The 14121-nt window shown below is 37.8% G+C and overlaps 1 protein-coding gene across 10 annotated transcripts in view; it reads right to left on the bottom strand.

The window, feature by feature from the left end:
• Positions 1–14121, bottom strand: part of Ston2 (stonin 2) — a 153875-nt gene that overhangs the window by 65133 nt on the left and 74621 nt on the right. For 8 of the 10 annotated variants that reach the window (XR_003301998.2, XR_003301997.2, XM_026402432.2 and 5 more), the window contains one exon: positions 7595–7756. The exons of the other annotated variants lie outside the window; for them this stretch is intronic. Coding sequence is in view for 6 of the 8 variants with exons in the window: in XM_026402432.2 (XP_026258217.1) it covers positions 7595–7756 (162 nt within the window). In the remaining 2 variants the exon portion in view is untranslated. The remainder of the gene's footprint in view (positions 1–7594; positions 7757–14121) is intronic. 10 annotated transcript variants of the gene reach the window in all.

The raw sequence follows: 14121 nt of genomic DNA, 5'->3' as shown, positions 1-14121 counted from the left end.
CACCCTTTTGACTACAAGGCACAAGAATGGCAGCTTCAGTAGATACCTGAGACTACAAGGTTTTAATGATCAGACTCTAATGAAGGACTTATCCCATATCTATAAATGGTATGCAGTGGGCTGAGAATAAAAGATTTTTAGACTTAAACTTTTAATAATAAAACCCAGGGCAGCTTCTGAAGAAAGATTTAATATGTTCAATTTTTTTTCTTTTTCTTTTTTGGTCCAGAATGTATTTGTAAACCAGGAACAAAGATGAACCAGACAGATTTCTCCATCTGCATGCAAAATAAAAATGAGTTGTAGAATTGATAATGGTAGTGGTAATATGATCAACTAATCCAAAGTAATAAAGTCTACTGATTTCATCTACTAGTTCCCACAAGAACTACAATTAGCCTTAAACTCTAATTATGACCACACCTACACCTTCCTTGTCTCTCACAGAGCTAAGCAACAGCAACAATGAATAATAGTCTGAGCATTTTTAAGTGTGGCTACAAGTTAGGGAGAGGCAAGCAGCACAGCTTTCCAGGGCTTTGTGAAGCCTACTGGAAACTTAATGCTATTTAAGTAACTTTCCCATTTCCCGTTTCCTTTCTTCATTTTACTATACTGTTTCACAAAGTAAAAGAGGGAAAAAAAAAGGAAAACAAACAAACAAACAAAACATTTCTCATCCTTGGTTAGCTTTTCTTCTCAGTAAATAACCCAGGCATAACACTGGTTAGAAAGTCTGATAAATGCTGAGGAAAAGAATACATTCTGGTCCAATCTTGCATCTCCAAACTTAGAAGAGCACAAGAACAATAATGCAAGAACTTTGACTAAAACACTGTATTTGTTAGCAATAATAGGAAGAGAAAGTTTTCCAAATGTGGCCAGGGGCCATCTCTCAGAAGAGATGCCTCCTTAAAAAGGGAGAACATTCTGTTGACTACAGATTAAACCTCAATTCCTTCCCCCACCTCACACCTCTCCAAGGACAAAAGATTGCAAATGTCACTCTAATCAAAACAAGATCCCTCTCTGCCTTTCCATGATTCTTAGCCCCAGCTTTGTATTAACCTCTTTGTTTCCGCAAAGAAACTGCTTCATTGAAACATCATAGAAAAAACAGTTGTCCCCCAGACAATGAAGTCGCCTGCACTTGGGCATTTCTGTGTAGGCAGGCGACAATGCTGGCAGAATTCTCAACCTGTTGCTATAGTAGCAGAAAGAATGTGATTCAAGCGGCTCTGCCAAATCCCTCCAGCTCCTGTAAAGAACTTTAACCCTTCACTGCCCTTTCTCTGGCAGAAATACCTGGGAAGAACAAATTTTTCTTAGAAGTTGGATGTAGTCCTCTTAGCATTCACTCATTTTTGGGTTCATTCAGTGTCTATATATTTATGCTGGCTTCCAGATTTTCATTGGTAAACAAGGATGAGTAATAATTTAATAAAATTATTACTTAAATAACAATATATTATGCAGCATCAGTGTATATAGGAGTTATGAGGTACCCAACAAAGAAGTCACCAGCAAGGAAACATTCAAGGTAACCAGTTTATCCATTAATTGTAGCAGACCCTATATATTCTGAGCCACTGCAGTTACTTGATTGTTTGCATGTATTAATTTGACAAAAAAAAAAAATACTACTAGAAATGCCTGCTTTGATCCTATCATGACTAGCATAAGGCATTAGTTTAAATTAGTTGTTTAAATTAAATTAGTATTTTTTACATAAAATAGAAATAACATTCTGTCAGAGAACCATTGCAAAAATTGCTGAATGTGAGCTTGCATCCCTCATTTATAGTCACCAGGCAACAGAAATGCAGGTAATGGCTCAGATAATACACAAAAGCAACACAGTCACAAGGACTTGGGAGGACTTTTTAAATAGTCCCCTGCCTAATTCAGATCAAGGCGGTAATGAAGAAATTCCAGGAAATACAATTTAGAAATGACCTATAATCCTGCTTACTTAAAACTGTGGTGTAGAAATCTCTGATGTGGAATAGCTCCTTGCTAAACTTCCTTGTTTCCACAGACAAATACTGGAAGGTGAGTTTCCTAGGAGGATAAACTCAGAAGGTAAGGATATCCTCCTAAGCTTTCTGTGAAACAAGACAGCATCAATCAAATTTCAAGCAAAAGCTGAAAATGCAAGAAGATAGGTTGCTAATCTCAGCTGGCCACAGATGTGTTCTTAGATTACATAATCCTTCATACCTTAGTTTCCTCAGAAAACACCATGGAGATCCAAAGGCACAGAATGATCAATAGTAAAGTGTATACATCCGTGGCCTGAAATAAAGTGCTCCATTATTATTCTTAATCTTTGATACCATAAAACATTATTTCTACACTGGAGAATTTTTGAAAATATCAATCATATGTTAGGTTGCTGTTTTCCCATCTCAACAAGAGAAAAAAGCTCAGGCCACCTGCAGACAGGGCAAGATGGGCCTTTAGGAGAGGATGTTCACCCAAACTGCTGCAATTTTGGGTTTGCGAAAGGGTCCAAGGTTCAGAAAGGATGGAAACTGATTACCTTTCATTTGAAAAAGAGGAGACCATAACAAAGGGATGTCATTTGATCTGAAGTAATAACTCCACCCAAGTAATAGCCCTCCTGGAACTGGATAGGGAACAGCCAAAGCCAAGGACCCACGACCTTTACATTTTGGAGGATGGGGTGGAATGGAAAAGAGGCATTCTACAGGAATTCCAATGGCATCTGAAAACATCAAACTTGAGTTACCTTCAGGCATTCCCTTCCCTTTGAAATTCCATCAGATCAATCAGAGTAGCAATGAATCCAATGTTCACTTCCACATCATAAGAAGCAGGTGGCTCTAGAAGATGGACTCTTTTCTGCCTCTTGGTTCTTCTAGGATCCAACTATGACTCCATGATCCTTCCAAAGAAGGAAAAGGTACAACTCCTTCCTAGACCCCTCCCCCAGAAAAGGGGAGAATACTTCAGTAGTCCTATTTATTCACCCCTTCTGAAACCATTTCCTTTGACCCAACAAGATTTTGTCATTCATCTTGCTAAAAAAATTAATGTTTCCCTGCCCTTTGATATTGGACTTGGCTATGTGACTTGCTTTGACCAATATGATGTTAATGGATTTATGACATAATCAAAAGCTTGTAATGAGCTTGCATGGGTGGCTTGTGCTCTTACCCCTTCCATCACCAGAACATGACAAGCTAGTAGCTGGTGCTGGGGCTAGGACAAGGGAAACAGAAGAAGCCACCCCCATCTGAGCCAGATAAGAACAAACCAATTTTCCCCTTCAACCTGCAGACACAAGGGTTAAGAAATGAACATTGTTGATGCCACTGATATTTTCTAGTTGTTTGTAATGCAGTATTATCATAGCAACAATAGATACACACACAGATACAACTACAGGCAATAAATGTAGTTTTGGGGTTAAAATATCATTTGCTTTGTTTTCTTAATACATAATAAGTAATAAATCTCTAATAGTTTTCTTATTAGACTGTGAAGTCCTCAAAACAGAGTTCCATTACCTTCCCAATAACCAAAATTTATTCATGAGTCCATGCCATGTTCTAAGCTCCAGGGGATACAATGGTAAATGATACATAATTCTAGCCATAGGTCTTCCTTCACCTATGATGTTTCCAACCATTATCAGGATTAATGTGCTTTTATACAGAGGAATAATAAAGTTTATTTCTATGGCTGAAAGTATATAGGTCAGTAAGAACCCCTAAATCAACTGAGTGTTATTTGCTTAAATACTGGGTGAACTGGATCATTGCATCTTTTAGTAATCCAAAGAATGGACAAACCACTGCATTATTAGTTTTTAATTCTGGCCAATCACCAGGCCTTTGTAAATTACAAATTCCTTGACTCCATCTACAGATATCTGACGGAATATTCTAGTACAAGGCCTAGGCCTCTGTTATTAAAAAACACCTCAAAATAATGCTGACAATCATAAGAACTGAGGACCTTCCCCTCATTTAATAGAACCTCTTCATCCACTGATTTAATCTTTTCTGCTGTGTTAAACTAAGTGTTTGACATTAATAGACCCAACAGTGAACACAAGGTACCAGGATCCAGATCACCAAATGTATCAGTCATGATTAGCTTAACAAACCACTCCAAACTCAGCAGCTTAAAACAATAAGTGTTATTGCTCATGAGTCTTTAGATCTGGATAGGTTTTTCTGATCTCTGCTGGACCCATTCAAGTGTCTGAGGACAGCTGGCTGGTTTAGGATTTCCTCATTTCCATGTCTAATATAGAATCACTGTCAATTGGGTGACAGGATCTCTGGGTCACAGCAAGAGTGCCCAGGAGTTTCTACATGATGACTGACTTGGATTCCAGGAGAATAAGCAGAAGTATGAGAGGCTGCCTTCAAACTGAGACTGGGGACTAACATTACTTCTGCACATTCTCCTGGTCAAAACAAGTAATAAAGCCAAGCCAAGATTCAGTGGCTGGGGAAACAGACTTTACCACTTGATAAGAGGAGCCAGAAAGTCATGTTGCAAGGGAATAGATTAAAAGAAGAGAATAATTGGGATAATTTTTGCAAATCAATCTATATTATACAGTATAATAAGAGAAAAATATAACCTCTAGCCAAATGAGATTTCTAAGTGAGGGCCAAAGTTTTCACTTTCATCTCAAAAAGACATAAAGTCCTCATATTAAAACTTCATCTGACATTCTTCATTCTAGCTCTTTGATTTCATCTTACTAAATCCTCAAGATCTCTTTCTCAAACTAAAGCAAAAGCAACCTATATATTCTCAGCATCATCTTTGGGGTACTTGAAGATGTAGATGACATGCTAATCTTTTGAGGATCTGTTCAGGACAAATTTCTGTGACTTAGGATGTGCCTGTAGTCACATCCTAAGTGACTGTGAGAATGATCATCAGGGCTACATCCTCTGAAGAAGTGCATGGCATTAACATGAGGAACACCAAAGCACAAGAAGAAATATTACAGGGAGAAGATAACACATAAGACCAGCAAACAGAGAAGCAGGAAACCAGAGCTTAATGGAGACTACAGTTTGATGCTAATTATAATTTCCGCCTGGGGCTGCTGACTAAGCACTCTTCTTTCTTTCTCCTTTCACTTCTCTCCATTTCCCTGACCATTACCACTTAGGAAACAACCAGAATCCACAACTATTTTTCCTAATCTAGGCCCCAAGGTATATATAGCCTGACTGAGATGTAGCAGTAGTTTACAGCATCTCTATAACAAAGGTGTTGCTTTATTTTAGAATAAACCTTGACCTTTTGGTTAGAGCCAAAGTCTTCAAACACCTACTTATGAGGCATGGAACAGCAGGGGGTAGAAGAGAAAATAGCTCCAGAAACCAGAGACACAGGATGGTAGAGTTGGCCAAAGGCTAGGTAGTGCCTGAGGCTCTTTGAAGGAAATTTCTCAAGAGGGAAGGAGAAAGTATACCCTGCTCAAAGACAAAGCTGTCCTGAGTGCATACTCTGGTTCCTGTATATCCAGTTTACAGTCTGGTTGGTAGACTAAGCAATAAGAGTAGATACAAAACACAATGAAGTAAAAAAATTCATCATAAAGATGCCTAAAAATTCATCATAAAGATGCTAAATTAACCGTAAAGGTGCCTCAGAAAAGCCAGATTCAAGCAGACATTGCAATATCAATTTGGTTTATGAAGAAAGCCAAAAAATTCTGAAAACATGTGGAATAGGCCTCAGTGGGAAGATTCATTGCCCACACTCTTCTAAACTCTATTGTGTTCCTGAACATTGGATATGGGAGAGAAGCAGGTTTGGTAGTAATGGTGACATTTTTATACTATAGTATGTTGTATGCAATATGCAAATACCTGAGAACCAGAATAGCTATCAGTGCTGTTAACTCTATGGGAGGCTTAGTAGTGTGTATATTTGCTTTTCAATTATAACTGGAAAGTCACAACTTTAAAACATGACTCTACAGAAAAATCATCATAATGGTTCCTACCTTCACTTCTTGCTTACTTGGTCTCAAAATGAGTGGCATACTCGGATCATCTTCTAACACACTAGCCAACTGGTTGCTAATAAATCTCTGCTTTTAATTAGGCAAGGGGAATCGAAAGCAATAAGGAAGCAAACTTGATGTTAGTACCATAGGAGCAGTGATAATCACAGTGATTCTCACAGCAAAACACATACTGTAGTCTTCATAAACTTAGAAGAGAGATTTTTCACCCTGTCTGGGCCTCTATGCCCTCCAACATTCACACTTAGATAACTTTGTGTTCTTCTTACATGCCATAAAGTTTAGGTATGCCTTCTTAGAACATTATTTTTTAGCTGTTGTTCACTGCTGCTCCAAAAACCTAGATATGTTAGGTACAGGTTACTCCTTAAAGAGAATACCTAAGTTGCTTGCCCGGAGGTGCCAAGAATGAACCTGCACTGCATTTGCAGAGACACCTGGGCACAAACATCCACATGTGTCACAGCAGTGCCTCTGGTTTGGGAAATTCCTACTGCAGTTTCCTATTTCACTCTCTTATAAACTATAAACCCTCTTAACGAAGTATCTTTACATTCATAATTGGGAGGTAATTCTTCATGGCTGTTAAGAGGGCTGTCTCAAATATCTACAATATTTGAATGAAATTAATTTTACACATAGCCTTATCTTGCCTACAACATTTTTCTTGAGTTCTTCCCAGGTATTAATTTTTTGACTAGGTCAGGAACCAGAGGCAGCAGTTTATTCCTTCACATGCCAGTTGCAATCTGTGGCTTGTCTTTAGAATAAACACTAAAAACACAGGGGTCTGTTAACAATACGACACTTGATTACTCTGAGTTACCCTCTCATCCACAGCAATCGGGTAGAAGACCTTGGCATCAGCCCTGCACAGAAAACCTCCTCCATTTGCCTTCCCTTCAAGGAATTCTCAACACACTACACAAAGATCTCTGTTTTCTCTCTCAAATACCACTTGATCCCACATTGAACATCAGACATTTCTCTCCCGTGAGCACCAGAGGCTTCCGCCTGTGGTATCTTAATCAATACTTCCAAGTTCACTTGCATTTCATTAGAACAACTAATCTTTTAATACTTTTCAAACTCCAGCTCTGACATCTCTTATTCTACATTGAAATCTTTGAACAGGTTTTGTTAGCTTGTTTTGTTTTGAACAAAATGTCATGTTGGTTTATTTTAAAGCTCTGGTAAGAATTAAGCTACATTTCAATTAGAGTTGCCCATGTATTAAAATACCCACAATCCTTAGCACTTTTTCTTCCTCAAAACCTAATTGGTAAGCAAAGTAGCTTTTTTCCCCTGTAGGACCAAAAGGGTAAGTTATACCAATCAAAGGTAATTATCTGTTAAGTTTTGTTCCAAGGCAGGCTATCAGGTTACAAGTTCTAATAACCTCACTGGAAAAAGACATTTCTTTGTTTTGGGACCACCAAGAACTAACCAACCAAATCAAACACCTTCAATCCTTGCAGAAACTCTCCTGTCCAAACACAATAAAAAAGAAAAGCCAACAATAAAGCAAATAGTGAATGAAGCAGTCCTGCAGCTGGAAGCCCTTACCATTGGGAGCAGAGGACCCTGGAGATTCCTCTCCGGGGCTCCTTCTGGCGTGGGGTGGTGGCCAGGGGTCCAAGACGTGGGTACTGGTGGAGGTGTGCTCCTTGCATGCTTGAACAGGGCTCCTTGCCGTCTGCCTGCCTGGCTGCCACTCAGTGTTCTCGTCTGGGTGGGAAGGGCCAAGTTGAAAAAAAAAAAATGTGCAGGTTACTCACTGGCCTTCCCGGGCAGACACACCCAGGAGGAGGGAGAGGCCAGGCGCAGACAGGGAGAGTCTTCAGAGGCTGTTCCTGAGATCTGCTTCTGATTCCTTTTGTTATTACTTCCTGAACTTTAAGCTCTCTCTGCCCGGGCACTGAAGGGAAGCAGGTAACACTTGGGTGATTATTTTCAACTGTATAATGCAAAAGTTACTTTGAAAAGGTAATGTTTTATCACACACATCTTTAAATTTAAACCTGAAAACTGTTTTTGCTGTGTTAGAGAATTAACACTGACATTCACAGGAGAGTGATTGGTTACCCTGGGGTGGAGGCCTGGAAAAGCCTGGAGGGAGCAAACCTGGATGACATTTCAGAAAGCATTTCTAGAGTTTAACTTTTTTAACTCAACTTTAGAGAAACAGGATTCTCAACAATCTCCCAGAGTCTGTGAACTTTGCCTTGGACCAAAGACACATTCTTGAAAAAGGAATCTGTAAATGGAGATGTCAGATATGGACATGGGAAAAGCTAGAACTTGCTACCTGACAGCCTGGCCATAGATAAAACCTGAAATGAAGGCTTCCATAAATGAGGGGTGCTTTAGTAATTTTCCTGCTTGGGTAAGCATGTGTATTCATGAACACAGGCAGCAGCAGTAACATGAGGTAGATGAAGCTGAGGACGAACAGCAGGCAGCAAATACTAGTGCCCTGTACAGACCAGACACTTACCTCATTTAATCCTAAAATGCCTCTATGAGGGAGGTATTATTCTTCACCTGTGAGCACACTGACACCCAGAAGTCGGGCAACTGGGCTTATGAGACCCAGGGAATGGAAGACCTGGGATTTGGACCCAGGTTTGCCTGAATTCAAGAACCAGGGATATTTCCCACCATTTCTAAACAAACCAATACCTTTCCTCCACTTGCAGTTGACCTAAGGCCTGGTCACCTTTCCTGAAATTTCTATAGCTTTTCCAAAACTGTTAATGCTATATGACAGAATTTCATGGGATAGTAGTAAGTGTAATAAAAGTAAAAAAAAAAAAAAACAAAACCCTAGATTCTCTTCTGTAGCCATTCATAACCTTTAATGAACTAAAATATATTTTGATCCTCCAATCTTGGGGACTTAGTATGCTATGTATCTTTTTCCAAAGTTTATTTTCTTCTTTTTTTTTGCTTGACAGGAAGGCATCTTTCAAGAGTTGGGAAAATAGTATATTATAGAATTATGGAGATGGGTTATTAAATTTTTCTTCCCCTTTTAAAAAAAAGTTAAATTTATAAAAATTATTTTTTAAAAATTCAAATAGTATATAAGAGCATAAAATAAAAAGTAAAAATCTCTCCATTTTCCCTAACAACCAGTCCCCATTCTCCAGAGGAACCCACTGTTAGTGATTTCTTCTGTGTCTGGTTCAGACATTTTTATGCATATAAAGCATATGTGAATACCCTTTTTAAAATAACATACCCAGGATTAAAGTATACCCATGTTATGCTATTTCGCACTTTTGAAAACTTAATGACATATTTGAGATTTTCCATATCAGCATATAGAATTGCTCTTGGCAAGTTAGAGCCAAGAAAAATAAAAGGTAGTCCTAAAATAATGGAGTTACTGCTTTATAAAAGGTTCTCCTACTTGGGTCATTGTAAGTTTCATGACTCAGGGTGGAAATGCATGGCTCTCATTCCAGCTCTAGTTGTGGAATGTCCGCGCTTTATGCTCACATACAGAAGGTAGAGGACACTATGGCCTCCTCACGGATCATCGGGAAGCTCAGTAGCAATGGTGTTAATAATGCCACAATCTCAGCCAACACTTACTGAGCACTCTGTGCCAGGCACTTTTCATAATGTTTTCTATGTATTGACCTATTACACCTTACTTATCCTCAACAACTCAATGAAGCTGCTGCTGTTTTTCCCCATTTTACAGAGTGAGGGAACTTGTTAAAAGCATGTATCCAGTACACACCAAAGGTTGCTATTTTTATGAAGTAAGCATAGCACTAGCAACCCTGATCTTTGGCACAGTGTGGTCCTCCAAGCAGCACTATAAAGTGGATCCCATTTTCCCTGAGAAACAATGTTGTAATTGGGGTTCTGTTCTAAGACCTCACTTTGGATTCCTATAAATTCTAGCCAGGATCAATAAAATCTTTTAAAAACAGATACAATAATTCTCATAATCATGAAATAGTAAAATGATATTTCACAACAGAGATTTGGAGAAGCTTGTACAACCCTTCCTTTTTACTGATGAAAGAAATAATATCCAAGATTACAATATCTAAGATTATGTGGGTCTTCTCTAAGTCAGTAATGAAATAATTCTAAAATGTGCATACATTTGACACCTTATTACATAAGGGACTCTAACACAAATCCTATCATATACATAGAACATATTATATCACAAATTTGAAGTATTTTTAATGTACAAGTTAGAACAAGAAATACATATTTAACTAGATATAGCTTTCCTGCCTGTCTCCACAGAATTTTAAAAGGTCATTAAAAGAAATGATTTGACTGATTCATTTCTCAGAAAAATTGTCCGTGGATAATATGAATCAATACCTTCTTATTTTTTCAATGAATTTCCCTATAAAAACCAGAGGACTTCAAAATAAGCCTACCAGACTTCATTCCCCTAATATAGATAGGTAAGCATTTCCAGTGGTTTGGGAGAGCACTCAGGACCTCAGTTTGCTTTGCAGCACACTGCATTGACCTGATCCTCTGCCGGATTCTATTTCTCCCTCTTTCTCTCTCTCTCTCTCTTTTTTTTTTTCTCCCTATCTACCTTCCTAAGTAAAGAAAGCCTTGCAAGTGTAGTAAATTACAGAGGGGCAAACATAGAGCACAGAGGAAGAAGGGTAACTTATACTGCTTTAACCCATTTTGTCCTATAATCTCAGATATGGAACACCTATAAAACTTTAGTATATAATATATATATAGTATGTCATATATATGTATACACACATAAGAATATAACTATAGTATAGTATAATATTAACATAATATCTATAAGTTCTAGACCATGATTTCTACCCTATGCACTGTCAATTTTATTAAAATATTCTCAGAATTGAAATCTTGGGACTAAATGGGTTAAGATGATTACAAGTGAGAAGACACCATGTATTTTGCTCTAAGAGTTGAAAAAAAGAGAGAGAGAAACTAATATCTTCTCTTCTCCCACTTTGACTCCCAACACAATATTAGATTATGCTTTCAGCACAGTGCCTAGAATAATGTGTAGAAACTTGTTGACTAGTTAGGTATTTGTTCCTCTAAATCTGAATAATCTTCATGTTCAATGGGATCACCACTAACAAGGTATGAGTTGTTTCTTATCAATTACATGTGATGGTTAAATGTCTATCCTGAAAGAAATCTACATGTGGAATAAATAGTATAGCCTGTGCTAAAATAGGCAACTTTTAAAAGACATAAATGCTTGTTTTGGCTGCTCTACAGTCAATAGGAAAAAAACAGCAAACATATAATGAAGATGAAGATAACATTGGAACTCCAGTTCTGCTACCTATGCTCTGGTCAAGTTACATGGAAGAGTTCCAGATTCCTGGTCTCAGGTGAGGAAAATATTATCTGACTCATAAGGCTCTGATTGAAGGTGAGCTGAAAAACATGTAAGACATCTTGCACACTGCAGAATACTGCTCAAATGTTGGGTCCTAACCATCACTGCTTCTGGTGCTCTGATGATGACAGTGGAGATGATAGTTGCTTCCAGAGAGGAACCAACTTGCTTCTGTTGTTCTTGACTCCACAGCACATGTTCTACTTGGCTGATGTTTCCAGAGTAGGTCCATCAGAACACTAACTAGCTAGTGAGCACAATTCAACTGGGAAATGGGACCAGTTTGTTTTCCTGTGAACACTGACCTTTTCCTCCATTCCTCTCGTATTATCAGAACTTTTGAACTACTTCCTTTTAGAATACATACAAAACTTTTTTTTTAACTTTTGGCTATGGAAAATTTCAAATGTACATAAAAGTCGAGAAAAATGTGCAGCAAAACCTCACATATCACCAGTATCAATGATTATTAATTTATTCAAAGCTTGCTTTACCTGTATCCATAATCATTTTGGATTATTTTGAAGCAACTTCTCAGTATTATTCTTATTTCATCCACAAACATTTCTGCATGTTTCTCTAAAAGACATGTATCCTAATTTTAAACAGAATCAAAATATTATTACATCTAAATATGAACTATAACTACTTTATATTATCGAATATCCATGTGCATTAAATTCCTCTAAATGTCTCCAAAATTTATTTGCACTTCAAGTAGATTCTGCAATTAGTTGACAGGTATTGTCTTTTTAAGTCTGAAATTTCTTCTTCCATCTTTATTTTTCCCTTGCAATTTATTTGCTAAGGAACCTGCTGCTTTGCCATATAGATTATCCCCAAATCCACATTTTGCTGATGGCATGATTAACATGTTCCTTTGTTCCCTGTATTTCCTGTCACTTCATAATTAGTTCTAGAGACTTTATCAAATTCAGATTTGACTTTTGGATTGCCTAGTTAGTTGATAGTCTTGTATACTGCCATCAGGAGTAAGTGATACTTAATTAGCTCTGGGTTTTGTATGCTTAACCACCACTGAGAATCAATGTTCAGTAGTGCTTCACAGGAGTTGGAAAACAGTGATTTTCTTCCATTACTTCCTCATTTGTAAACTGGGATACTATTACTATTTAAAAATGAAAGATATTTTCCAATTCTGATTTTGCCTATGACAAGTTGTTCCCTCTATCTACATACATCATTAATATCTATTATACTGTTCGCTCTATCTACATACATCATTAATATCTTTTGGTATAAAGATATTAATGATGTATGAATACATCACTTTGGTATAATAATATAATGCACATGGATATTAGATAATAGAAACTTTCAAATGGTGGAGAAGGACTAGTCCATGCCACATCATTCAAATTCACTGATTTTACTACTTGTGAGCTCTATGACTTTGGTCAAGGCTTTTAATCTTACTCTCAGATTTCTTATCCATAAAATGGGGGTAATAATGCCTACCTTTTAACTTTTGTGAAAATTCAAGAAAAAATAGGTAAAGAGCATGTTTCAGGCTCAAAAAATAGATGATCAATAAACTGAAGTTACATATTTTTTCTTGAATTTTCACAAAAGCAGTTGCTCAATAAATGTTATCAAATAAGTAAAGGGATCACTGGTTTTACCTTGTTTCAAGCCAATGATGGTTTTTTGTTTCTTTTGTTTTGTTTTGGTACTGGGGATTGAATTCAGGGGTACTCAAACTCTGAGCCACATCCCCAGCCCTATTTTGTATTTTATTTAGAGACAGGGTCTCACTGAGTTGCTTAGCACCTTGCTGTTGCTGAGGCTGGCTTTGAACTTGTGATCCTCCTGCCTCAGCCTCCGCTCCCACTGAGATTACAGGCGTGTGCCATCATGCCTGGTCTATTGATGGTTTTAATATTTCAAGATGCTGGGCATATAAAAGTGAACATCATCACTATTAATGAATTTATATTTAATTGGACGTAGAGAGAGAAAAGCACATTATCTGCTCCCAGGTTCAATTACTGCAGCTGGCTAATTTGCAAATACGTAGTGTTGGTAACCCATGGGGCCAGGGCAAGAGGGCGGAGCAAGATCAACTCAACTGTATCATTAGAGATTGAGAAGACATCAATGTTCTCTAAAAGAAAAATGTATTAGTATTTGCTATGATCTCTGACTTAGCCTGAGTTGCATAAAGGAATCACCTAGTGTGCCATTGCTTAGATAAATGATACCTAAAAGTTCATGTGTTGAAGGCTTGGTCTCCATAAAGGCACCACTGGGAGGTAGTACAGTGGAAGGATCTAGTAGGGGGTCTTTAAATCATTGAGGCATGCCCTTGAAGGGGATCTTGGGACCCTGGGCCCCACTTCTTTTTTCTTTTTTGCTTCCTGGCTCTGAGAAAAATTGTTCTGCACTGACACACATTCCCACCATCATGTACTACCTTATACAGGCTCAAAGCAACAGGGTCAACTATCATGAAGTAGAAATTCTAAAACTGAGCCAAAATAAACCTTTTCTCTTTATAAGTTGACTATCTCAGATATTTCATGATAGTGACTGAAAGCTGACTAGCACACCTAGTATAGTAGATTGAAATGAGTCCCCCAAAAGACAGGTTGCAGTCCTAACTCCCAGAACCTGTTAATGTGACCTTATTTGGAAACAGGGTCTTTACTGATATAATCAAGTTAAGGTCATACAGGATTAGAGTGGG

The sequence above is a fragment of the Urocitellus parryii genome, chromosome 6 (genome assembly GCF_045843805.1).
Source record: "Urocitellus parryii isolate mUroPar1 chromosome 6, mUroPar1.hap1, whole genome shotgun sequence".
Taxonomy (NCBI): Eukaryota; Metazoa; Chordata; class Mammalia; order Rodentia; family Sciuridae; genus Urocitellus; species Urocitellus parryii.
This window is presented reverse-complemented; position numbering and strand designations above follow the sequence as displayed.